General features: G+C 36.2%; 2 protein-coding genes across 2 annotated transcripts; both read left to right on the forward strand.

Annotated features, from left to right (window-relative positions):
- Positions 1-12,668: 12,668 nt before the first annotated feature.
- LOC147516273 (uncharacterized) lies at positions 12,669-13,976 on the forward strand. The gene is made up of 4 exons (XM_086594566.1): positions 12,669-12,960; positions 13,178-13,553; positions 13,777-13,826; positions 13,950-13,976. The coding sequence occupies exons 1-2, from the start codon at positions 12,676-12,678 to the stop codon at positions 13,229-13,231; spliced, it is 339 nt and encodes a 112-aa protein (XP_086450692.1). The 5' UTR covers positions 12,669-12,675; the 3' UTR covers positions 13,232-13,553; positions 13,777-13,826; positions 13,950-13,976.
- Positions 13,313-13,822, forward strand: LOC147516274 (uncharacterized). The gene has a single exon (XM_086593202.1). The coding sequence runs from the start codon at positions 13,313-13,315 to the stop codon at positions 13,820-13,822; it is 510 nt and encodes a 169-aa protein (XP_086449328.1).
- Positions 13,977-27,812: the final 13,836 nt, after the last annotated feature.

A 27,812-nucleotide genomic window follows, 5' to 3' on the forward strand; every position in this document is an offset into this window, starting at 1 on the left:
AAACTTAATCTCAAATTTCATAAACCACTGACAGATGCAGAACTCCTATAGGCAGCAGCACTCCCTTCATAATCCTTGAGCTCATATTTAACTTCGCCAAGTAAACGATAAACATCAGGATCACTTGGCTTTTCCTAAAATACAAAAGTAATTTTTTTGGAAAGTAACCTCCAGAACTGTCCAAACAACTGGATATATATAGCAAATTCTACTTTGGTTCTACGCACTGATAATTGAGAACAAGAGCGGAGCAAACCTTGGACAATTTCTCAAGTAGAGAAGCAGCTTGGCCATATTCTCCTAATTCTGAAAGGGTTACAGCAGCTGCTTGAAGACCATTATTCCTTTAAAAATTAAATCCACACTAAGGTACTTACCCTCAAAATTTGGAAAGAAGAAATTTGTACTGTGTTAGTTGTAGGTGTTAGTTGTACTGTGTTGTCTGCTAATCGCATACTGTAGGTTTGTCAAAATAACATATTAACAAACAAAATATTTCTCAAGGAAATTATAACATTAGAGTTTATTTAACCTGGAAACCTGCAGTGGAACTGTCCAACAACTACTAGCATAGCTGCTTAGTTGCTGAAGTCCTTTAGCTTAATCAATAAATTTTAAGAATATTATTATTAATTTAATAAATATAAGTATTGCATAGATTTTTTTTTTAACACAAATGGTACATCTCACGTTTTTCTAAAGGTCCAGTGAAGTACAGGGCACTCCTAGGTCAAATCCCTGCTAGCAATATCAAGAATGAGGGGTGTAAGTGTTAGTACAGATATAACTTAAACCTCAAAGCAATTTGGAGTTCTTTGTCTTCAGGATCCCGCCTCAAACCCTCAGAGAATGCATTTGGTGCCAAGTTGAATTTCTGCACTTCCGCAGTATAGATTAGCAAATCCCCAGTTGAGATATGAGCACATATTTTCAAGGATGATGGAAAGATTAAGAAAATTCACTCACTTTTAGTGTAGCCCATGCAACTCCTTTCCTATAGTACGCCTCCGGCCAGTCAGGTCTTAGCCTTATACATGCGTTGAGAAAGCTGTGGAATGCAATTGGATTAGGATTTGATTGGAGGTAGACTCCTATGCTGCAGTGCTAGCGAGTAATGGTGGCTCTATTACAATGGACCTGTAGAAACAGGAGGAATGATAGCAGGCAACAACCTGTAGAAAATATAGTAACAAGGAAAACAATGTTCTAATACATCAACACTAAAGAAAGACTAGAAACAAACAAAATAACTCAAATTCAAAAATTATAATATTGTACTTATTGACACTAATGAAAGACCACTAAAGAGGACTATCTGTCCAAACACCTAACTGAAATAAAGACAACATAAACTAGAAACTTCTCTACACCAACGAAATAAGTCTTAAGAAACCAAAACAAGGAAGTAAAACTACTCCTATCCAGTCCATCAAACTCCACCACTACCACGCTTTTTCCCTCGGGATTCAGGAATTGTACCAACAACCTTCTTGTATGCATCAAAGTGTGGTTGAAAATACGTTTCCCAATCACCGTTAGTAGGATAATGATAGTCAAACCAGAGCTTTGCAATTTCTGGCATCGGGTAGTTTGTTTTGAGCTTGAGCTTTAACATTTTGTTCTCGACAAGCCCAATACTTATAACATTAGGGCCATTTTTAGGGATAGCTAATCTCAGTGGGAGAAATGTGACGGACTTTGCCTTTGAAAAAAAGACAACAGCAATATGATACTTCGAAGCTGCAAGATAACCAGCTTCAGGCATCTTCACAAATTCATCCGTACCAGATTTTGAAAGGTTCTCCACACAATTTTTAAACCCATGAACACTGAACATCTTTACATACTCTTGCTTAAAGCAACTCAACTCTACCAACAGATCTGCTTGTATTTTTATCCAATTCTCTTTACAATAACCCAATGCTAAAGCCAAGGCTATAAAACCACCAGTTCCATCTCCCATTGATTCTTTAATATCCAAAGTGAATGGCCTCACAACTTCTGGAACTTTATCCATATAGTGAAAGTAGCAATGAGTATAGGAAGGTATTTCAACATCCCCGAGATACTCTACCTACAAAAAACATCTCACTATTCAACAATTTTTTATTTTATTAATTCCTACTTAATCATAAAAACCTTTACACGAATTTACCTTCTCTTTTCTTTTCATTGCCTCCTTCATTAGTCCAAGAGTGACGGGTGAAGCATCGCTAGCACCTTGATCTGTAATATTTGCATCATTTGCAAATTTCTGTTTTTCTTTAATCAATTGAATTCTTTTCTCAATATTGTTGATATGAGACACTATGCCAATAAAAGCCTCATCAAGGTACTCTTTTATTGCATACAAATTCATCTTCAGACCAGCCACCTCCTCCTCTAGTCGATCCATTGGAACTTGGAAATCTAAGAGAAAAAATAAATAAAGAAGCATTTAGACCTAGGACAATATCAACATTGCATATACTATCTAGCGAATTTTTAGCACTGTAAAATAGTTAACTAGTTACTCTATTTTCATAACTTATTGAAATTTTCACGGGAATAGTGAGCTAAGTATAGTCTATCTTTCACTCTTAGAATATATTAGTTATGTCAGGGACGAACATACACCGCACTGAGTTGCTTGATTTCTGGTCAGGTTTTCTAGTCTCAAATCATGCTTACTGAAAACAACCTTCCATCCAAATATAAATTCAATAACGTTTAAAAGTGAGACAGTATGTAAACATAAATAAAGGCTCTCTTTAAACAAATTACAAGAGTCCTACTCACATTCTCTCAAATCAATAACTGAAAGGAACAAGATTCAGCATAACATCATTACTGTACAGGGCAGTGAATTCCCAAGGGTTCATTGACATAAGATCGGGTTCGGACTAGAGACTACAACATATAAAACTCAACTCAAAAGCATATGAACCAATTACCATGGTCAACGTCTCTTGTCAAATTGGTCACTATAACATAGACAACAAACTAAAAAAACCACTTACAGAACTAGATTACATTTTTGGGTAATATGCTATGGTCTTACATGCATGAATATCAGAATAATTGCAGAGAATAATTTATAACAGGTGTTCATTAACTAAACATGAAGAACTAAAGCATAAAACATATAGAACATATAAAATATTACCTTTTAGTGTTGACACGCGAGCTGAAAAAGAAATAGAGAACAACTGTTGACTGTTGATGGTTGATGTCTCTAATTGGGAGGGGAGGTAATAAATGGAGCGGAAATAGAGAATGTGCAGTAGAGATCCATTCAAAAGTGGAGGGGGAACATGGTGATCGTGGGGTTTGGACGTGGTGTGTGCGGATCGTGGGTTTGGACGTGGTGTGTGTGGGGGAAGCCGCGAAAATAAATTATCTAATTTTTTTGAAGTTTTGAAATTTTGAAAATTCCGATAAACTGAAACAAAATTGAAAATTGCACTTCATCCGAAATGTGGGTAACGGGGCAAATCCACATGGCCCAATTTTTCCATATCTGTCGATCTCTAAAGCACGGACGCACTAACCCATGGGCTGTGTCCAAGTCGGACACGCGATGGACGCGGACGCGGACATGGACGCCCGTCGGACGCGGTCAACTAAACTGGACGCGGGTCAAAACGCAGTCTAGACGCGAGTCAACATGGTCAAGACGCGGATTTTGACCCAAACAAATAAAAAATAAATCAAAATAATATTAAAAAACTAAAATTTTTCATTTCTTGTTTTATTAAGACTTCTGACATGTTTTTAAAGTTTGATTAGGAAATATTAAACTTAATTTTGTGGCTATTTATCTTTAATAGTTTTGAATTTATAAATGTTGATACATTTAATTTAGTTTTTAATGTTCAATTTATATAAAATAAAATTATTAATATTAATTAATTTCCGCGTCCTTTGTTGCATCCGCGTCCTACATTTTTGAGATATAACCGAGTCGCCGCGTCTGTGTCCGCGTTCGCGTCAATGTCCGCGTCCGCGTCGGTGCAACATAGCTCCACACACACCCAAAACCGAAATATAACGGTCTATATCGATATTTCAGAGATTCTAGCTTTTTTGAAATAGTTAAAATTTTAATATATATCATTATATATCTGATATATCGCTGATATATAACGACATATGTCAGAATTATCTATCAACAGTAAATATAATCGGTCAAACAGTCAACAAGTCAATCGATATATATCAAATATATCATATATATTGCTAATATATATCGATCCAAGTCAATCGATATACATTATTTCCATATCATGTACCCATATTTCGATATATTGATATATCGGACGATATTTTCGACCTTGGTTGAAGAGAAAAATAACTAAGTTAGGGGTTCAATAACATTTTTATTTGACAATTTTTGGTTTAGGAGGAAAGTAAAATCAGCTTATGTGTTTGCTCAATAACCCCAAATAGATATAAATAATGATTGTGAATATGAATAGTGATTGCTCATAACTTATGTTAAGGTATGAGCAGTGATTGTTCATACTCATATTGAGGTATGAACACTCATTATTCATACCTAAAATAGGTATAAACAATGAGTCTTCATATAAATAATGACTGTTCATAGCTCAGGTTGAGGTATGACCCTCCCCCCCCCCTCCCCCAAATAGGTATTAACAATCATTATAGGTAGGAAGAGTCATTGTTCATACTCATAGCTTATGTTAATGTATAGTATGAACAATGAGTGTTCACAGCTCATTTCGTCCTTAAACTAAAATTTAACTCGTGGCTACGCCACTCGAGTCATAATTAAATGAATACATGTAAATTTAATTTTTAGAACAGAATTACCCTTTTTTTTTTCTTTGACATTTAAATTGAACTTGTTAGTGTCATTGTGATACCCTTAATTGAATATGCCTTAGAAAATCTTCCTGCCCGAGAATATGTATTGAGAACAATTTGTTCATCCAGAAGCGGAGTGTACATAGACTTGTTCCAATTCCTCATTCATAGCGTGGATGCCACTTTGAAAACATTGATCTTCTAATAAGTTCAATTGTGGTACTACTTCAATGTGTTTTGATATTGGCGTTCATGCATTGGCACTGAGAAACCACTTAATAGAGAATATGCAAGTTACACGATTCCTTATATATGAGCATGCTTCTAGGAGCAACTTTAGAAATACCATGAATCCATGATTATATTCCTTGATATGTACTTTGGACGTTGAACACCAGTGATGGAGAAAAGGTGAGTTGAAATCCTTGATCTAATTAGGCAAATTCAGTCAAAAGGAAAACATATATACCTTAATTATAAACGATTTTGTTTTTGAAATGAAAATCAAATATACCTTAATCAAGTTTCAAACTGAAATTGCATAAGCTAATGTATACCATATTTAGTCATCTTTCATAAAAGAAAAGAAAAATGAAAAAGAAAACTTGCTTTATTAGTGTGGCCTTTGTCAATATACGTATATAGCTTCATTGCCCAACCTATAGTGAACTTCTCTAACCATGGTCATCGATGGAAATCTCATCTTATAATCCCACAATTTATTCGACCATATCTTCAATGTATAATATGAATTAACTTGAGATAGTACGTGCAGTGAGCTCAGGCCCATTACCTTGATACCTTGAAGGCCTTGAATAGTTGAACTACAGTCTTCTTACTTTTTATGTTGAAATGTTGAATAATTTGTTTACCCAAAGAAAAAAAAAAAAACCATCTCAAAGGCACTATATGAATAACTTGGTTTTATTTTTTTGGGTAATATAGATAACTCAAATATAATGAAAAAAAACAACAAAGGATAGAAAAGTGATGTAAACCTATTAATTGAATGTTATATGATACACAACATTCAATTTGAAAGGATACAAACATAAGATCAATGAATATGAACATGAACTTAGGGAATGAGACCGAAAGGCCCACAAATCTAATTGAAGCATCTAATTGCTTGTTAGCAATACTTGTAGAATGATCTCAAACCGATATTAATCAAAAGACCGTATGTCATTACATGCATTAGAATAAAGAAAAAGAATGAACTCATTAAATAGTCCTAGAAAAAATACCTACTTTAAGACGTGTAATGACAAATATCCCGGATTTGAAATTAATTTTTTCCGATTTTGCATTTTATGTCGTTTTGGTCATTGCTCATACCTTATGTGATATATGAATAGTGATTGTTCATACCCAAATAGGTTAACATACTTCATACCATAGTACAAAATATCAGGATGAGGCAAATATCGATTCTCGATTTATGTATATATATCGTGGATATATCCCCTTCTTAATAGATATTTGACATTGTTTCATATGCAAATATCGTGGATATATCTAAAATATTGACAAGTATCTATTATATTATGGAAATTTCTTGATATATCATGATATATAATTTATATTTATTTGAAATATAATGGTAAATATTAAATAAAATTATTACATACACAAAATATCGCCAAATATCCTTAAATATCATAATATATCTCAAAATATCAAAAAAATATCGCTGATTTTTTGTAGTTGTAAATATCTATAAGCATATCGCGATATTTACTTATCCTTTGCTGAAATCTCAATATATATCGCCATATATCACGATATATCGCGATATTTTGTACTATGCTTCATACACTATGTTGATGTATATTCATTCCCCAAATACGTACGAACAATGATTGTTCATACTCCAATATGTGTTCTTACTGATTATACTTTATGTTAAGATATGAACTTATGAACAATGATTATTTATACTTCAATATGTGTTCTTACTGAGTATACATTATGTTAAGATATGAACTTATACATTATGAATAGTGATTACTTATAACTCATGTTAAGGTATAAACAGTGATTGTTTATACTCATATTGAGGTATGAATGAGTATGAACAATGACCTAAATAGCTATGAACAATGAGTATTCATATAAACAATAATTGTTCATAGCTCAGGTTGAGGTATGAACCCCCCCAAATAGGTATGAACAATCATTATAGATATGAATAATCATTGTTCGTACTCATTGCTCATGTTGATGTATAGCTCATTGTTCGTACTCATAGCTCATTGTTTGTGAGTGATTATAAAAAAAATCATATCCTCTAGAGTTGTTTTGAAACGAACTTGTGGCCTGCGGCTAATTTATTGTTTTTAGAATATATTGCCTTGGCTTGGCTTGATTTGACTAAAGTAATTTCAATGTGTATCTGATAAATAAAAAAAATCATTGTGTAATAAAGTTAACTGCTGTTTGGTAATACTCAAGGTCTGCAGGTTTTGTTTGTTTGTTAAAAAAAAAAAAAAAAAATTAAACAGTAATGCTACATCGACCCACTTATTTGACCTACTATTTGAACCTACTGATGTGTCAAAAGTCCTAATCATTGATTTACATAGAGATATGTATGTGTGTGTATTGCAATGCAAACCAACTTCATACAAATAGTGAGTTCAATAGTAGATCTAAAAAGTAGGTCCATGTAGCAGTACTCAAATTTAAGTCCACAAAAAAGCCCAAAAGATAAAAAAAAAAAAAAAAAAAAGCCCGAAAGAGAAAAGCCTGCGAATCCATATATTGAAAACGTTGACGAGTTAAACGAACTCAATGTAAACAGACGCTAGCTGAAAAGAAACTCCTGAGGTTATTTTGGAGGTTTTTCGGAACTCCCAACCCCCACGTTCAAGGTTCAAACCCCCCACGTCTCTAGTCGTTTCTTCATTTGTTTCGCGACTTAACATTTCCGAGGTATACACGTATCCATTTCCCGTTGCTTAGAAGTTTTTAGCTTTTCGTCCATTTCCCGTTGCTTAGAAGTTTTTAGCTTTTCATGTTGCAACGCTTTTTGTTCCTACAGTCCAGAAATGTTTGATTTGCTACAAAATCACTTTATGGATACATAATTTTATTTTTAATCGGTGATGTCCTCTTTACTGGTAAGCTATCCTATATACATTTCTGGATCAGTAGGCCAAATTGCTTGTTCAAGAAGGGTTAATGGACTTGTGATTTCTTTTTATTTCCCATTTCGTTTGTTGTATTACCAAGTTCAAGTATGTTAACATTTTAATTTTTTTTCTCATATTCTAAGCCATGCATCTCTCTCTTAACAGTCCATTCTCACTTCAAAGAATAGCAACCATGGAGATGAGTATCATAGTGACCTGCATACAGCTAAAGTAAAAACTTAACTCGGCTATTAAGCGGCTTCACTTTGGTGTATTTGGAATCTGTATAATATTATGTGAGGGATATATAATATAGTTCGACTTGCAATTGTAGGACAAAAAATTCGAAAGCAAGAACGTGATTGAGAATCATAGAGTTTCTATGGAGTGACAAGGGCCTCTTTCTCATCTTCCTCTTGTTCATCTTCATTCTCCTCGGTTGAGTGTAACAGATCTGTAGATGAATCTATTGAGAGGGGAATCAATGGGAAGTATAAGGTGTCTGTTGATCCTCTGAATGGCCTCACTAAACTTCAAGAGGCCTCGGTATTTTCATGATACAAGAGAACCGCCAAGATCATCACCGTATGAAGTTCCGCATGAGAACTTCCTTTTCAGATTACCAAAGGACACCCCTCGGCTCTCTTATGATGGGACGTGAAATACCTCGCTCTTCTTTTTGATTCTCGAGACACCTTCAAATCCAACACAAAACTCGAGAGCTGCCAAGGCTTTCTTTGGATAGCGAGGCAAAGTTATATGAGAGGTTCAATCGGACTCCAAATCAAACTCATTTTGGGGATTTCCAAAGCGGTGGTGGCAATTCGAATAGAACCTCAAATACACATCAAGGGTTGGAAAGTCACAAGCACAATCACAGTGTTGTGGCGAAATTGATGGGCTTGGAAGCTATCCCCAAATCGTTAGCATCCAATGAAGGCTCAACGAGGCCGACTAGGACCTCTATCTACCCAGGTGGTAATCATGATTCTTTGTCAAAGTCATCAAGAACAACAAGTGATTGCAAGAAAAATTCAATCTCCCCCAGAAATTACCTTAAGGAGTCTGTTTCACCATGATTAAGAAATCCCGATGCTATCACGAAACCATTGCCAAATTCACGGTTCCCTGTCGAGGCAGATGGATAGTAGTCATACTATCTAGAAACCTGTCTTCAGGAGTCATGATAGCCCTCCTAGGGAACTAGTGGCTCATCTTTACGTGGTATGCCGAGATTGAGAAAAGGTTGAAGGAGCTTGAGTTCAAGCAATCGGACAAAGATCTTAGAGCTCTTAAGCGGATCTTGGACGCAATGCATGCCAAAGGGTCATTTGGAAACCAAAAGCAAGAAGATCAACGTTTTGTTTATGACGAAACTATGACAATCTAAAGCAGAATATCCTTGATCGGAATGAAAGATCGGCACGACAAAGTCCGGTAAGTAGATATCCTGTTTCTACCACCGCCAAGAGAAATAGTTCACCAAGGACATTCGAAGTCTCCAATTGTGATAATGAAACCAGCCGGACTTCGTTAAAAGTCCGGCATCCTCGCTTCCTCTGTTATACCTATTGAAGGTATATCAGATCTTCGAAAAACTTCAGAGGAAATATGATTGAAAACAAGAAGAGCTCGGTTAACAATCGAATGGCTAAGGACTTGCCTTATAAGCTAAATCCCAAAGAGCACGCCAAGCTCCCTCTTAATTCCATCGATAGGAAAAGCGAAAGTACCGGGAACCTAAGATCAACAAACAGTCCAAAGAAGGTCTTCCACGGTTGCCAAGAGAAAACATGGTAAGCTTAGGAAGAAGCTCGGGATCGTAAGCCCAAGACCGCAAATGAAGAAACTTCGATTTGGAGAAGCGATCTCGCCCCTCCCACCCCCACCTCAGATTTAACCAAGCCTAGAAAGTTTGGGGGAGTGAAGATTCGCAGCAACCGCAAGGAAGGTCCTTGAGATTGCCGACGTCTCATGTAATAGCAGTTCCACCATTGAGGTTTAGAAATATTGGCCTATTTGATGTTCATGTATAGAAATTGAAAGCAAAAATAGTGATTGTATTCTTGAATGTTGAGTTCAACAAGTAAATCAAGTATATTGATTGAGGAGAAGAATATATCGTAATCTGATTTCTGTCCTTAAGAGTTGCTTTTTCTTCCATGAGGGCGATTGAATTTCAGAATTTTCAATTCATTTTTCAGTTACATTAAACAGGGCCAAAATCTGCTATTTAACAATGCTAAAAGTAGGTGCTAAAGTGCTGATTTGGCACAAAACTTGATGAGCCTCATACCATTGCAACAACTAACATAGATAAACACAGGTTACTAGAAAAGCTTTATCTTGTCGAGGAATACAACTAGACTAGATTGCCCTATTTTATTCAAACAAGTGTGGATAATCAAAAAATTTCGACAAACTACAATTTAATTCCATGATCGGAGATACCTCGCATAAAGGCTTACATAAATTGATCTTTAGCTTGCTTTGCCAATACACCGATAACCACCCGTACTACATCCACACAAATGTTCCAACTTTACTCTTTTTGATGGTTGGACATCCAAATGCATTTACAGGGCATCTCTAATTTGTGCAGATTTTTTGAACACAGAACCATTGGCAACATTGCGTTCTTCATCGACTTTGGGCAATGCATCAAAACCATTCCTTTTGGATTTGATGATTTGAGATAGAAGTGATCCCTACCAAGGTACCTACAAATTACTTCAATAAGTTTAACTCAAAGCACTCTAACAAACAGGTCTAATTGCATGATAATATAATCTAAGAGGTAGTTAAAGTAAAATCCATAACCACAAATCTAATTAACATGAATCAAAACATAAAGAACTACCTAAAATTAATTTGATAAGAGAACGTGCACCCATTTGTTCTGCTGCCTTTTTGCTTCTAGCGGGAGTACCGGTATATGTTTTACCATGAAAATCCAAAGTTGAGATGAATACTGGAATAAGACAATTTGACTGGGTAGTTGTATAAATAGGCATTTTCAAACCAATCTTCACAGCAAATTCATTAAGGATGGATTTGCAATAGGTCATATCCTACAAGAGTGACAAAAACAAATAAAAATATATAACCTAAGAGGAAAAAGTAGAACAAAGTTTAACATAATAGTAAAATAACACACACAAACACACGCATACATGCAACACACCTCATCTATTATTGGACATCCTTTGTCTTTGACCTTCTTCAATATAGATTCCAGAGCAACTTTAGCAGCATTATGTTCTGCCTCTTTCTTATGTAGAAATGTCTCAACTGACATATAATTTCCCCCATCAACAGAAACAGAAGATCTAAATTGTGGCACAGTTCCAAAGCATTCAGTAGTATAGGTTGGAAGTGGCAGTTTGGATTTCTGAGCATACTCTTGCAATCGGTTCTTATGCATCATGACTTCAATTAGACCACGGGGTGTTCCCAATTAGACAAAAAAATAAAATCCATGTCAACAACTTTTTTGCATTGAGTTAAAAAGTGCAAAAATAAAATTTTAAGTCCGAAGGGAAAAAGCAAAAAACCATTCCTCAGATTTAATCTCTGATACTCATTGTCAGACAAAAAACCATTCCGCAGATTTAATCTATGATACTCATTGTCAGATGTAATGTAATAAGTGAGTTTAAAACCTAATCAGATTATGTCTTTGCATTAATAGGCCATAATTATCCTCAATGATATTTGGTAACTATATAACTCATATATATGAACATGCAAACTATAAACTATAATAGTCAGAGTTTGTATATTAACTATAAACATGCAGACACATGAACCACCTCAAACACAACCAAACTTAACGAAAAAAATCACAAGCTAATCTATCTTATCAAAACAAATATATCTTTCTATGATGATCAATCTCATTTAAATCGAAAACCTTGAATTGTAAATAGAATCAAATCTTAGTTAAACGATGAAAAACCGGAAGAAATCGAAGTGAATGCTGAGAGAGAAAGAGTACCTATCAAAGAACTCGTGCCTGCGATTGAGGATGAGAATGAAGAGTGATTTTGTTATTTTTGTTTTGAGAAATCAGGAATACTCAAATGGACTCTAAGAGGTAAACAAGGTAACTGATGAGCTAAACCGAATCTAATCAGTTAGCATTAGATTCGGCGGTTGACAAGGTAAACCGAATCTAAACAGGGTTGACAAGGTAATCAATCTTAAAAAAAAAAGAAACTGCTGAGGTTATTTTGGAACTCCCAAACCACCCCAACAACAAGGTTCGTTCAAACCCCACGTCTCTAGTAGTTTTCTTAAATTGTTTCCTCTACAACGCTCATTACCCTTAGATGTGACACTTTTATTAGCATTGGTTCATTAAAGGATATCAGTGGACTTCACATTTCCGAGGTATAGACCCATTTCCCGTTGCTTAGAAGTTTTTAGTTTGTCATTTTATTTTTCATTTTGTTCCTTGGTTTTGTTACTTAGTTTCATTATGTCTCCCAGGTAGTAATTATTGTTTTTGTTCAGATAATACTCGTACCTTCTTCCTGAGAAGTAATAGAAGTTCGATTGTTTTCTAAATTTTTCTATGTTAGTTCTCATATATTCATATACTGCACCGTCTCGTTTGCGAGTCAAAATGAACGTTTAAAGGTCAATTGTTATGCTCGAATAGAGTTATCAACATGTCGTTGAAGCCTCAAATATTAATGCTTATTTATTTAGTTTTGATTTTCAGATACCAATGGAAAAACTGCATAAGGAGGTGGTTGGCGTGAAGCTAGATTTAAGTGCAATGAAATCGTATCTTGATGAGAGTTTTAAAGGTTTAGAGTCTCATGCCAACCAAATTGAGGATAGAGTTAAGTTGGAAATATCAGCAAAGAAATGGGAGAATGATCCTGAGATGAGACGTTTCGAAGCAACTTTAGTGGAACTAGAGAATACTCTTGCGCCAATTATTAGATATAAAGATGCTTTACCTATCACTCCTGAGCTGATGAAGGAGACAATGAAAGCAAAACGGAAGGTAAAATCATGTTATGCTAAGGATTTTATGATTAAGTAGAAACTATATTAATGAAAAGAAAAATAGTTGCATAGTGAGATGTTGTTGTACCCTTGAAATGGTGTGTGCTAGAGATTCTTTAGACAATACCCCCATTGTAACAACGAAAAAGGTGCATTCACATAATACTCATTTTACTTGTTACAAGTACGAAGATAATCATTTGTTATTGTTTTAGGTTGAGTTTGGTAAGGATATTGGTGATTGCTCCTTCTATCGCTATCTGGATTAGTTCCCAGACATTCTACAACCTTTAATTTTGGATATTGAAGATCCAAAGGGTGACGACAACTGTGGATTTAGGGCCTTGGCCATGGCATTGGGGTATGACGAGGAGGGTTGGGTCCAAGTACGAGTTAATCTGATTTCAGAGTTGCGCGCAAGTAAGGAAGAGTACATACGAATGTTCGATCATGAAAATGTGACTCGTTGTGAGGGAAGTCTATTACACTTTAAGGGTGATGCTCCTGAAGAGAAATGGATGTTGCTACCTGAACATGGGTATCTTGCAGCATCAAAGTATAGCGTTGCGATTGTGTATTTCTCAATGGCAGGTTGTCACACTTTTATGCCGTTAAAGTCAGCATTCAATGAGAATGACTATAAAGTCATTGGTATTGGGCGTGTTCCAAACCACTTTTTAAAGTTGAATTTGGAAGCAAATTGTCCAATGCCAAAGATCGCGACGTTTTGGGAAAAACATCATCGTGAAATCGCAAATGAGTGGAAATCATATTTCATGTCTCGCTTTGATGCATTTCCACTTGTCTCTTGCAGAGATGATCATTTGGGCGACCATGTGATTCTGAGTGATTCAGACTGACTTGGTAGGAGGCTCCTACATTGTGCGATATTTAAAATTTTCTTTTTTCATTCTACTTTTTTAAGATCTAACTTTATGACTTCTTTACACTTATTTTGAACTAATATGGTTTTGTGTAAACCTGCAGGAAGACATTTCATATATTATTTAGGCCATCTCGTAGAAAGGATGGTTCGTCATCCCAAATGACGTGACAAGCATTCTCTTATTGATATTTTCAGTTAGTATTAAGAAAATATTTTTCGTTATTGAGTAGAAGTGTATGCTTTTGTTTTACGGATTAGACTATTGACAAACATTCTCTTGTTGATGTTGTCAGTTAGTGCAACAACATTGAATTTTCTATCCGGTTGTTATTGTGATGTACTTAAGTTAAAATTTTATTATTTCTTATGCCTAAGTTGATATCCTATCAAGTTCTAAATTGATGGTGGTCAAATAATGGTATTTGATAATGAGGGAAGGATATGGTAATGCGGACGACGGTGCTAGTGCTCCAAGTTTGTCATAACGTGTGTTTTACATTGGGTGCGAGATAAGTTTCTTTCTTTATTCATTTTTGTGTTTCCATTGCTATTCTGCGGCAAGTGTTTTCCTTCAACTCAATTTGGTCATTTAAATGATCTCTTGTTGCATATGCTGTTGATTTAGTCTGGTCTTTGTATATGGTTATGCTGATGTTACTTTGTAGTCTTGTAATCTTGTAGTGATGTTACATTGGGCTCTGAGCTGTTTCAAAAAAGAACATCATTGATATTACTATCTTGCTCATCACGTTCCTATTAGTGATATGGTGACGACAAGTGTGGAATCTGCAATCAGCCAGAGCATACAAAGCCCACATACCCAGATTTACATCCAGAAGCTGGGGGTAAGTGGTTACATTTACTATCGCATAAATTTTTCCGATACAAGTAACCATATTGTTGAAGAGTTAATATTTGTAAATGTGTTGCACTGGTATAAATTTTGTTTCTTAGTAAGGAAAATGTTATTTGTGTGAATTAGGTTCAAGTGTGGAATCTGCAGTCAACCAGGTCATACTAAGCGTTGGTGTACATCGTTGAATCCTCAAGCACAAGGTTAGTCGCTTCTTTCCAATAATGATGTTAGGGGATGTAGTTTATCACCGTTGCATCAAGGTTTCTTTTCTCTTTTATGAATCTCTCCCCGGTCATTAACAAAACAAAAATGGTGTGCAACTATTTCTGTGAATAGCTATGCGTGAGCACTTGGAGTGCTAGCAAAGAACTTGGTTATGGTGTTCCCATTGGCGAGACTTTCTACCCGCACACACTTTCTTAAAATGTTGCCAAGTGTGAAACCGGTGTTTTCTCGAGAATACCGAGTAATAAATTTTATTTTTCTTTATTTTGTTTTATGCCCCTCGTATTTCAATGTTAATGTCTCGAACTCGATTTGCTCAGATCACATGTCTTTCTCTTCCTATTCATGGAATCAAAATCAATATTCAAATTTGGCGTTTTTATATTTAGGTCTTGGGGCTATATGGAACAAAGCAAAGGTTGAAGCAGGTTCCATTGTGGCTGTATTTGGTCTTGGCACCGTTGGTCTTGCAGTAAGTCAAAACACTGTTTCATATTACCTTCTAATCATAGTTAGTGTTATTTATTCTTTATTTCTTTGTTTGTTTTTAATCCAATAGGTTGCAGAAGGTGCAAAAGCAGCTGGTGCTTCACGTATCATTGGTGTTGACATTGACAGCAAGAAGTCTAATATTGGTACATCACTACATCTATGACTCTATTTTATCACATTTATCACTGCTTGAAATAATATTCATCTGGAGCTTGATCTGAATAAAAAATCCCGACTATGATCAGTGCTGCAATGAATTTGGCCACCCCTAGAATGCTTATATAACAGAATTGAATACATGCTTTTCAATTTTCAGCTACCTCAACCTGAACATATTTCATTCACAAGACCGTAAACTAGAGGGGGAATGTGTATTGCCATTATTACCTTCCTTGTTCACAATCCACAAATATCTTACTTCTTGAACTGTTAAATATCTCCTAACCTCGTTCACTCGCTACTTTCAGGGGAATTTTAGACACATTATAGAAAGTGAACTGGAGCTGATAATTGAGTACAATGGCTGAGTTGTTCAACATTGTCTGTTTGGTACGGAGATCATTGCATACTTTTATGTTTTTGGAAGGGATTGACCCCTTCCCTTAACAAAAAACTTATTGCTCCTTTTTGGAAACAAATAAGTTTCCATAAGATGGTTATGACTCGCCCTAGGTTGAACCTTTTGTTTGTTTGTTTGTTTGTTTGTTTGTTTGTTTGTTTGTTTGTTTGTTTGTTTTGTTTTTTTTTTTTTTTCAATCCGTAAAGTGAATAATTCCAGTAAAAAAAAACCTTATATGATTTAAAACGAATAGGATAGGTGGTTGTTACAACAAAAGTAGGTCGAGATTCGAGAAAACCTACGAGTACAACTGATTAAATCGTAAAAAGATAAAGTTTACCTACGAAATGAACGATGAAACTCAAAACGCAAGTAAACTAAACTTATTTACGTGCCTATATTTATCAAAGTTTTCTACTCTCAATCCTATGAGATATAGTGGAGTAGATGATTCGTTCCACTCCTAGTCCTTTCGCATGCTGTGTTCTCTACGTATAAGTAATCTTAACTAAAGTCTAATGAGAGATTTACGAAATGGCAACTAGACTACGATGCAACTACCCACAAGATGCAACTAGTCGACTATTAGAACAACTATGGGAATGCTACGTCGATTCTATGATAAGGAGTTAGAGGGGTGGTTTGATTCCACCTTAACTCGACTAAATCCTACTAATGACGAATCGTTGTAATCCGAATTGAACTGCTTCGCAGAACAATCTGGTTACTCCTAATCCCTAATTACACATGGCATTTCTACCAATTCATAACTAGCATGTGAACGATTACACCCATTCTCATGGTGAACTAATCGTTTCTAGAGTGGAAAGGAAATTACGACGACTCTATGATAATCGGAATCAAGCTTTCATCAAGGCTTCTCAACCCCCTCTAATGGAGGTTTAGCCGAGAATCATTACGCAATTATTCCCAATGGAATTCAAACAAGACATGATATAAAGATTGAAACTTTGCTTGTTTAAACTCAATTCAAAACTACTCATGCAATAATTGAATTTAACTAATAATGACAAACAATTGAATCTAAGAATTGAACTAAATAAGTAAATGGACAATGAACTAGATTACCAAGAACACTACTTTATTAATCTAATGAATAATAAAACAATTATTCAAATACTAAATTAATAATCTACTTGTTCTAAAGTAATTAAATATGAACTAGATCTAAAACAAGATATGAAAAACTAATTAACTAACTAATTGAAATTCTCAAACTAATTAATGGAGGCTAACTAATCTAGGTCTAACTATCTACCATTAACAAAGAGCTAAGCTTTGGTTTTTATATGTTCAAATCCAAAAATTGTGCATGGGCTTGGAGCCATGTTTTGGGCCAGAGAATCAGGCCCAAAACCCAATTCTTTCAGTCTAAAAAGGCCTCTTCAGCTGCAGTTGGCTTCAACAGACTTTTTGTCAACTTTTGCTCCTCTGATTGGGTCATGGCTTAGACCATTGGAAAGCTCTTTTCGAGCTGGTCGTTTTGACATAAGGTAGGCCCAATTCTGAGGTTTGAGTCCAAAGATACGGCCTTCGGAAGTTCTACTGACTTTGTGTGCTGTTTCTGCCCGCGTCGACTTTTCAGCTTTTGACCGGGCTTTAGAAAGGCTTTGTCTTCTTGAATCTTGGCCTTTAATCACAGAACTCCTTAGCAACCGACCTTTGCTCCTTTATCTCGCTAAAGTGGCACATTTCTGCACATAATGGACTTGAAGCCTGAAATGCATAAAACACGTGAATCGAAGATTAACTCTTAATTATTACTCACATAATTGGTCTAAAAGTATGACTATTTACGGGGTTAAAACTACAGTTTTGGGCTCTTATCAAACCACCCCCAAACAACATTTTGCTTGTCCTCAAGCAAAGATGAGAAATTAGAATAAATGACCAAAATGGAGTTCTATCTACTCGCGTTTATTTGAGTGCGATTGCATTGACCATATGCAACAAGGCCTTAAACCACTAGGAATTCCCTAGTGGGACGAAGTTATAGCCTCATGAGAGTTTTCCAGTGAAGGTACTCACAAACTTCATCTATACTACAACGACTAAGAAATAAAACTATTGTTTCCTTTATTCATGCTTTTAAATTAACTATACCTCTCACTAGCAATGCATATAGAGTAATCAAGTCGAAACCTAAGCTAATATATGCATAATAATCAATCATCTACAATAAATATATATACAATGAGTAATACTATGAAATGCCTAGCAGGTTAAGTTTTTAAAACTCGAATAGCGTCCCCTAAGTAGGTTCTCACAATAATAGTCAAGATACAACACTCTGAATTTTCCACTCAAGTTTATTTACTCCGATTAAGTAAGTGGGCACACTTTACCTTACAATCTCAATGACAACAAGGAAGTCGAGTCGATCAAACACATCTGCCACTTACTATCACACTAACCTATTCCTAATTGAGCTAGAGGTCTTTATTAGGTGTTGCGGGGATTTGGAGATGGTTTAAGAAGGAAGGAAATGGATATTCAAAAGGGACAAGTCTGAGATAATAGAGTCTTCATATTATGTAACTAGAGAAAACCTTGTTATTTACTTTTGCTTCTACACTTTGTTGCCATCCTTAGCCATATATATTTCTTTTTCTTTGGCTTTTGACTCCTTTTATTCTTTTTTTTTTTTTGGAGTTTTTATTTTATTTCTATTTTCTTTGGATGGAAACTTCTTTTCTTTATTTTCTGAAGCAATTAACTAACTTTTGTTTACACAGGTTTTTCTCTTCTTCTTTCTTCCTCATTCTATTCTCAGACTTATTCTAGATTGGGTAGGTTGATTTTTTTATTTTTTTATTATGTTTTGTTTTTGTAACAGGGTAAAGGATTTGTGGTTTATAAAAGGCTAAAGAAAGGCTCAGAGGGGCGACTAGCGGAAAATAATTCATAGGTTTGAATTTCCGGCTATATCGATCCAAAGAGGGCCTAAATTTCGCTTAGGATATGGTTTAGTGATCAAGCAAGTGGGACGTGTGATTTTCTATCCGGATTTTACTTCTCCCTTGTGTCATTTCTCAAATGTTTCACTCATATAAGGCTTTTTAGGCTATATTCTCACAGGATTTGTAGAATAAGTACTCTAGCCTAGAGTTCAGAAACTCACTGCCAAACAATCATAGATACTCATGTAATATATTTATAGATAGATGTAAAGATTATTACCTACATATTAACCTAAGTTTCTTTTTTAATTTTTGGTTTTAGGTTTTGAATTTTTGGTTTTTGTTTGATAATGGCGGTTTGAGAAGATGAAGGCACGACTGTTGGTGTGGAGCAAGGGCGCGGGTGCGCTGCAGGTGCGCGCGAGTTGGGCCCAAGCCCAATTCGAAATTTTCTAATTTTTCGATTTTTCGCGCCACTTCAAACTAATATTGCCGCTTCGTTACCGATCCGATTTTTGCGAATGAGATATGGAAATGATCAAGAGAGAATTTCCAATCCAATGATCCATAAAACACTCTATTCCGACCGTGGATGACATATAAGATAGTGGAAAACGCCTCAAAGTGCGTGCATGCTATACGTTATGCGAACGAATGAACTCTAAATTCATAGAATATGTCAACCCGAATCGAAATACAATTAAACGGCCTAAGCAACTCTAATGGGACATAAAACATTCTAGGATGGAAACACGAACACCCCACCCCCAAACAAATTTTTTACAACAAAGTTTAGAAAATTTGTTTTATAAGTGGGTCTTTTAAAGTCAGATTTCCAAGACTTCCTAGATTACTATGTTTATTCTTTAATATATATATATATATATATATATATATATATATATATATATATTTACTTTTATAAGGAAAAACAATAATGAATAAGGACATAATTCACCCCATAGAGAAACATGACTAAAAAATCAGAGAAAACATGCAAGAGTGGAAAACGTGAATTATGTTAAATGTGGACTTAGGATCCGATACCTACAGCCACACACTCCATAGGGAGGGCCCGGTTACCTTAATGGTGCACTCACCAATATATGGAAATAAAAGGAAATGCACCAAACACAAAAAAAATGAGTCATTTATAGTCAGATACTCGAGACTTTATCTAAACATATGTATGAACATGCAGTTTATCATATATCAACAACCGAAATAGTTGGGGATCATTCCATAAATAAATATCACATAAAACATATCCAAACACAATCAAGCACCAAGATTTCCTATGACGTAACCTAATGAACTGAAAGCGAAGTCGGATAGACCTATAACGTAACCTAGCATGCACCTTCTTTTTCATCTTTGAACGAGAGGGTGTCCTAGTGAATAAGTGTGGAAAAGTGAATGGTTGTGGAAGATATGGTGGATATGGATAAGTTGTAGAAGGAAAGCATGTAAACAATGAGGATGTGGGTTTAGCACAAAACTCATTCATGGTGTAGGTAGGGACTGCCTCAAGTCCGAAAATGAAGGTGTCAAATGGTTTGTCCTTCCAAGTATTTGTTTACTAGGTGGATTTAAAAATTATGAAGCTGGGGAGAAACAAAAAAGGATCGAGTGCAAAACTCGAGATTCCTTTGGAAGGGTGGAAGGAGGGGAGTCGAGGTAGATGTTGTGCAAAGTAGTTTTGATAGGGTGAATCATCACCGCTTCTAAGAAACTCATCGAATTCCTCATCTAGATTGGTCATATACACATTACTATGGTAGTCATTTATATCTTTGAGAAAGTCATCTATCTCGGCCCTCATCCATAATATGTGTATCGACTAGTGTAGGGATGAAAATGTTGGAGTCTGAACTTCCAAAGGAAAGAAATTTGGGCATATGATTATCGAGGGAACGTGTTGTTGAAATAATCTCGGTTTAAGCTCTCGATCATGCTAACCTCTCCATCCATAGAGGCAATAATCGGGTAAATGTGTCTTTGTTTTAAAAACATTGACTTCAACAAAGAAGATGGCCAAAAAGACATGGACATCAAACCATCGCAAAGCAATTAATGAGCGATTGGCGGTTGCTAGGAAAGGACGCCTCTAAGATGATCGGGACAGAGTCATTAGCGACTTCTGTGATCGAGGATGACAAAATCAGCGGATAGTAGAAATCCTGAATTTTTACCAAAGACATTTTCGACCACACCCTTAGGATACTTAATAGACCGATCGCCTAATTGCAACGCCATTTTAGTGGGTTGCATCTCGTCTAGACCTATTTGTCTATACAAATAAAATGGGAGTAAGTTAACACTAGCCCCCGTGTCTAATAACGCCGGTCGTCAGATAGGAATCTCTTAAGGTGCATTATGCAAGATGGATCGACCGTGGTCCTTGTACTTAACAATTCCATTATGTTCGATAGAGTTGGGAATTGTTTTGTTAAAAAGCGTCTTTTGGTGGTATATTGGTCTTACGCTTAGTAGTACACAACTCCTTAAGAAACTTAGCATGGTGTGGTAGCTTTTTAATAGCTTCGAGGAAGGGAAGGTTTATAGTTAGATTCTTGAAAATGTCCCTAATCTCCTCATAATTTGTATCCCTAGTTAACATCGCTAATTTTTGTGGAAATGGTGGTTTCTCTTTATATTTAGCAATGGTATCACCTGGATGTTTAACCTTGGCTTTCTGTTTCTTAGGTTGTGTTGTAACTGGTACCTCTACAGTGGTAGGCTTTTCAGTTTCTATTTCGGTATCTAGTAAAATAGCAGGTGTAGGGGCTACTGGTGGGGTAACTATAGGCATAGTTACTTTGTTATCAACCACTCTGCCAGAACGGAGAGTGGTGATGGCATTTAGCTCACCTACCTTTGCATATTCATTACTAGTATTATCGGTTACCTCAAAGGCTGTGTTTGTTGTATTAAGATTAGGTAGTGCGTGACCTGGAAACACACCTTTGGGTTGGGCTTTATCTTGGGCCAACTGTTGGCTTAAATTATTAACGGATTGTAGAAGCTGTTGGTTAGATTGAGCCATGGTTTGGAAAAGTTTTTGGCTCACTTGTATGAAGGTGTCAAGACGATCCGGTTGTGTGGGTGTAGTAGTCACGGGTGGTGTGACTGGAACTATCTCGCGTGAATTAACTATGGGCGGATTTTGATAGTTATTATTTACCGGAACGATACCTCTATTAGCATTATAATTATTATAACTACCTTGACCTTGTGCTTGACCTTGTCGAGGTTGCACTTGGTTGTTATAATTATTAAAATTACCCTGTCCCCGTCCTTGTCGTGGTGGAGCTTGGATAAAACTGTGCGTTGGCCTAACATATTAATTATTGTACCATGGAGATGTGACGTGTTGGTTATTTCTCCAACCGAAGTTGGGATTTTGTCTCCAAGGGGCGTTAGGTTCACTATTAATGGAACAAGCCTGTTCATAGGCTATAGGACAGTGGAAGTCGGGATGCTCAGGGCTCCAACAGAAACTACATGGATTTGAATTTACATTCATGATGGGGATAGGCTTTTGTTGAACAGAAATGGCCTCTACCTTTTTAGTGAGTGATTCGATTAGAGTTTTAAGCTCCGGATCGTGTTTAATTTCAAACATACCGGCGGCCTTAACTGTATTAGAAGAACTAGCGGAGCGGTGGATATCGTCACTACCCCCAGTTGTTATTTCGCTTAGTTTGATCCTCTATAAATTTATAAGCCTCCGAGGCTCCTTTACTTAAGAAACTACCCCATTCATTATGTCAAGGACTTCTTTATGGTGGTGTAGAAGTCCTTTGAAAAAGGCACGAACTAACGTGTCTTTTGCTAAGTTATGATGTGGACACTCTATAAGGAGATCGGTGAAACGATTCCAAGCCTCTGAAAATGATTCATGAGGATTTTGTCGAAAGAAATGAATCTTGGAAAGCATCTCATCCGTCTTTAGGGGTGGGTAAAAATGTTCCATAAACAGCTGAACAAGTTTAGCCCACGAGTCCACGTAATTAGGCGTTTTGGGCAGTTTAATCAAGACGCCTTTATCGGCTAAGGTGAAAGGGAATACCCCTCGGTTTAATTTGTTCGCACCAACCGTAGGATGGTGGAATGTTGTTATGACTTGTTCAATCCTACGTATGTAGCCGATAAGGTTTTTCATGGTCTAAACCATGAAAAACGGGTAACAAATTAAAATATTTGGGGATTCGAAATCCCCAATCGGGTCCGCTAGAACGATGCAAGATTTGGGGCTATCGCCAAGGCTTTGTAGAAGTCGAGAGAGAGGAGTCTCTCCTTCTTCGTGCATTATATCGGTGGTGTGTGTGAAATAGTAGCTAGAGGTGTAGTGGGTGGTATACTAGATAGAATTGTTTGTTGACGTTGTTGTGTAATTACGTTTGGTGTTTTGTTCGACTGGACCTTTAATCTCATACAAGGCTAAGACCATAGCTAAACACATCAACACTCCAAACAATTCGATATACTAGTATAAACCTTTAACGAGGAGATGCGAGGTGTGGAAGAAAGGAATACCGATACGCCCTTGCTTTGCTTATGAATAGCGTCTTGTTTACGCGTGTTGTTGTAAATAACAAGTTAGAACACTGAAAAACTTGAAAAATCGAGGTTCGAATCAAACCTGTGGAAATCGGGCAAAATTTAGCTCGTATGTGGCTGGTCGCCACTTTGGGCTTGGGGCGCCGGTGTAAATTCAAGTTACAGTTGTTTTAGCTGGTCGCGCTTCGGGTTGGGTCGCTCAAACTTTCGTAAAGAATTTGAGAGTCGTGGTCCTTCTTTGGGGGTGCAAAAGGCCCGCGGCAAAAATTTTTTTTTTATTTTGTTTGAGGAAGTTTAATGCTGAAAAAGACAACCACAGTTAGAATCGAACAAGGGTGGGTGGGTGAAATGAGACTTTAAGAAGAGTACTTATACTACGAAAACAATGCGAAAGTGAAACTAAGATGGCAGCGGCGCCATTTGATTAAATCGTAAAAAGATAAAGTTTACCTACGAAATGAACGATGAAACTCAAAACGCAAGTAAACTAAACTTATTTACGTACCTATATTTATCAAAGTTTTCTACTCTCAATCCTATGAGATATAGTGGAGTAGATGATTCGTTCCACTCCTAGTCCTTCCAAGTCTTCGTGGTTCTCTACGTATAAGTAATCTTAACTAAAGTCTAATGAGAGATTTACGAAATGACAACTAGACTACGATGCAACTACCCACAAGATGCAACTAGTCGACTATTAGAACAACTATGAGAATGCTACGTCGATTCTATGATAAGGAGTTAGAGGGGTGGTTTGATTCCACCTTAACTCGACTAAATCCTACTAACGACGAATCGTCATAATCCGAATTGAACTGCTTCGTAGAACAATCTAGTTACTCCTAATCCCTAATTACACATGGCATTTCTACCAATTCATAACTAGCATGTGAACGATTACACCCATTCTCATGGTGAACTAATCATTTCTAGAGTGGAAAGGAAATTAATAACGGCGACTTCTACGATAATCGGAATCAAGCTTTCATCAAGGCTTCTCAACCCCCTCTAATGGAGGTTTAGCCGAGAATCATTACGCAATCATTCCCAATGGAATTCAAACAAGACATGATATAAAGATTAAAACTTTGCTTGTTTAAACTAAATTCAAAACTACTCATGCAATAATTGAATTTAACTAATAATGACAAACAGTTGAATCTAAGAATTGAACTAAATAAGTAAATGGACAATGAACTAGATTACCAAGAATACTACTTTATTAATCTAATGAATAATAAAACAATTATTCAAATACTAAATTAATAATCTACTTGTTCTAAAGTAATTAAATATGAACTAGATCTAAAACAAGATATGAAAAACTAATTAACTAACTAATTGAAATTCTCAAACTAATTAATGGAGGCTAACTAATCTAGGTCTAACTATCTACCATTAACAAAGAGCTAAGCTTTGGTTTTTATATGTTCAGATCCAAAAATCGTGCATGGGCTTGGAGCCATGTTTTGGGCCAGAGAATCAGGCCCAAAACCCAATTCTTTCAGTCCAAAAAGGCCTCTTCAGCTGCAGTTGGCTTCAACAGACTTTTCGTCAACTTTTGCTCCTCTAATTGGGTCAAGGCTTAGACCATTGGAAAGCTTTTTCCGAGCCGGTCGTTTTGACATAAGGTAGGCTCAATTCTGAGGTCTGAGTCCAAAGATACGCCTTCGAAGTTCTCACGACTTTGTGTTTGTTTTACGCCCAGCGCCGACTTTTCAGCTTTTGACCGGGCTTTAGAAAGGCTTTGTCTTCTTGAATCTTGGCCTTTAATCACAGAACTCCTTAGCAACCAACCTTTGCTCCTTTATCTCGCTAAAGTGGCACATTTCTGCACATAATGGACTTGAAGCCTGAAATGCATAAAAACACGTAATCAGTATTAACTCTTAATTATTACTCACATAATTGGTCTAAAAGTATGACTGTTACAGGGTTAAAACTACAGTTTTGGGCTCTTATCAACAACAAAAGTAGGAAAATTGAATATCAGGTGCCTACCTCTGTAACAGCTATAATGAATAGGATAGGTGTTTGTTACTTAACGACTCCTGTCTCAAAAAACAAGCCCAGACTAAGTGGCGCATTGTGTTGGGGTTGTTGAGTTATGTTGAGCTTTCAATTTTCATTGGTTTCATCGTTGGATTTGTACTAGGTGGTTTATACAAATACAACTTCCATATAATTGAGTGTGTTGCTCATGTGTTAACTTCCATGTAATTGAGGTTGAGGGTGTTGCTCATGTGTTTGCACTTTTGGAATGAGTTTGATGAACTCGTTTTTTCACTTTTTGTTTTGGAACTTGCTTGATTTTTTAAGTTAAAAATGTAGGTAAATAGATTATTCATGGGAGGGAATACAAACGAACTTGGATAATGTTTTTCTATATTACGTTGTCCAAGATTGTATGCTTTATTGAGGCCGATAAGAATTGCGATAGGATCCGGTCTTAAGTAATGATACCAATTTGTTGCAACTATTTCCATGTGCATGAGCCTTTTGTTACTGTCCCCAAGGACACTATCTTGGAGGCTCGAAAGTCTTACTTGGTAATCGACTTGTTAAAACAAGTTGCCACGTGAGCAAATTTTATCTCGTTTTTCATTATTTCCATTTATCTAACTCCCTTACTTGTCTTTTGGTATCTTAGGATGTCGAAATCACCCTGCTTTTGATCCATTGCAAACGAAAGCAAGGTATGTCCTATTATCATTGTTGGTAGTTATTCTTATTTTTAAGAAGAATATGGTTTCCTTTTTGACCGAATATAGAAACAAGTTCATAACCAACTATGTCTTTTACTTTCCTAGGATGAGCACAAGTGTTAATTGCTGTAGGAGTGGCTTTTGGTAATTTCCTCGAGGAGCTAAAGCAAGCAAGGAAGGCTTTTGAATTAGATGAAGAGAAGCTAACTACTACAGCAGATTGAGATTGGAAATTTAGATTCGATTCCTACTCTTGGAGCTCTGTTATGTGCTGACTCATATGTTGATACTTCTTATTTTCAGCATTGTAATTAAGAATATCTAGACAGATGTACAAGTGTAATTGCTTCTGTGTATTTTTACCCAGACTTGTTTTTTAACATTGAACAAGTTTCTCTCCAAATTGAGCCTCTGAAATTTTTTATGCTTGCTTTGGAACAAATTGTTGAATATAAGCACACCATCTATGATCCTGCTGAAAACTTCTCGCAGGAATTCTTTACCGATCCTTGAAAAGATATCTGGAGAAAAAGAATTGTGAACAGCTCATGTAGGAATTTTTATGAAGTTCGAGTAGAAAGATCTCTCTTTCAATTACAGTGTTCAAGCCTACACTTCTTTGTTCAAGTACCATACTAAAATGAAACACTCCAACTTTAAGAGCTCCATTGTAGCACTACTCATTGGATTGTGCTCTGTCCAGGCACTTTTAAGATACATTTTTTCCTCATTATCACTCTTGCCTTTTCCACTTGATCCCATTTACCTTGTTCTGCATAAATATTGGATAGTAATACATAGTTGCCAGAATTCCACGGCTCGAGATGTATTAGTTTTTTGCGTGTTGTTCGCAAGTTCTAGATGTCCATGTACTTTCGGCAAGCACCGAAAGCGGTGCACCCCATATAGCAGCATTTTGCATCATTGGCATTCCTTTAATTAACTCCAGCCTCCTTTTTACACACCCAAGGCGACCAAGAAGATCAACCATGCATCCATAGTACTCGAGTCTGGGTTTGATTTTGTACTTCTCTGTCATAAAAAATAACAATTCTAGGACCTTTGGCACCATTCCTGTGTGGGCACAACACGCAAGAGCACCTGCAAATGTTGCATCATTAGGATCCACACTCATCCTCTCAAACATTTCTAACCCAAGCTTGCCCTGTCCATTATAAGCCAGACCTGAGATCATGGTATTCCATGATACCACACTTTTCTTAGGCATCTTGTCGAAAGTTCTCCAAGCCATCTCCAAATCACCACACCTGTGATAAAAATCAAGAAGTGAGTTCTCCAAGCCATCTCCAAATCACCACACCTGTGATACATACAAAGGGTACAAGAAAATCAATTTAAGGGTGATTTGATGAGGGAAAAGGTAGGAGATTCACTTTAAAAAGGTTCAAGATAGATATAAGTTATAACATTGCAGCAAGTGAAAATAGACTTCATCAAGGTATGCTTGTATGCGCTCACTGCTCAGGTAATTAGATTGCTCATGTATTCCAAGAGGTTTAGTTTATCCGAGCTTTATTTCGAAGTAAGTAATGCAATTCAAAGTCCTGAAGGAACACTGTTATGTTCCCACCAAATCAGTATGAAATAACTTGACACACAGGCAGTTCTTTGTATTGTGCTCT

This window comes from Coptis chinensis, chromosome 2 (genome assembly GCF_015680905.1).
Source record: "Coptis chinensis isolate HL-2020 chromosome 2, ASM1568090v1, whole genome shotgun sequence".
Lineage (NCBI taxonomy): Eukaryota > Viridiplantae > Streptophyta > Magnoliopsida > Ranunculales > Ranunculaceae > Coptis > Coptis chinensis.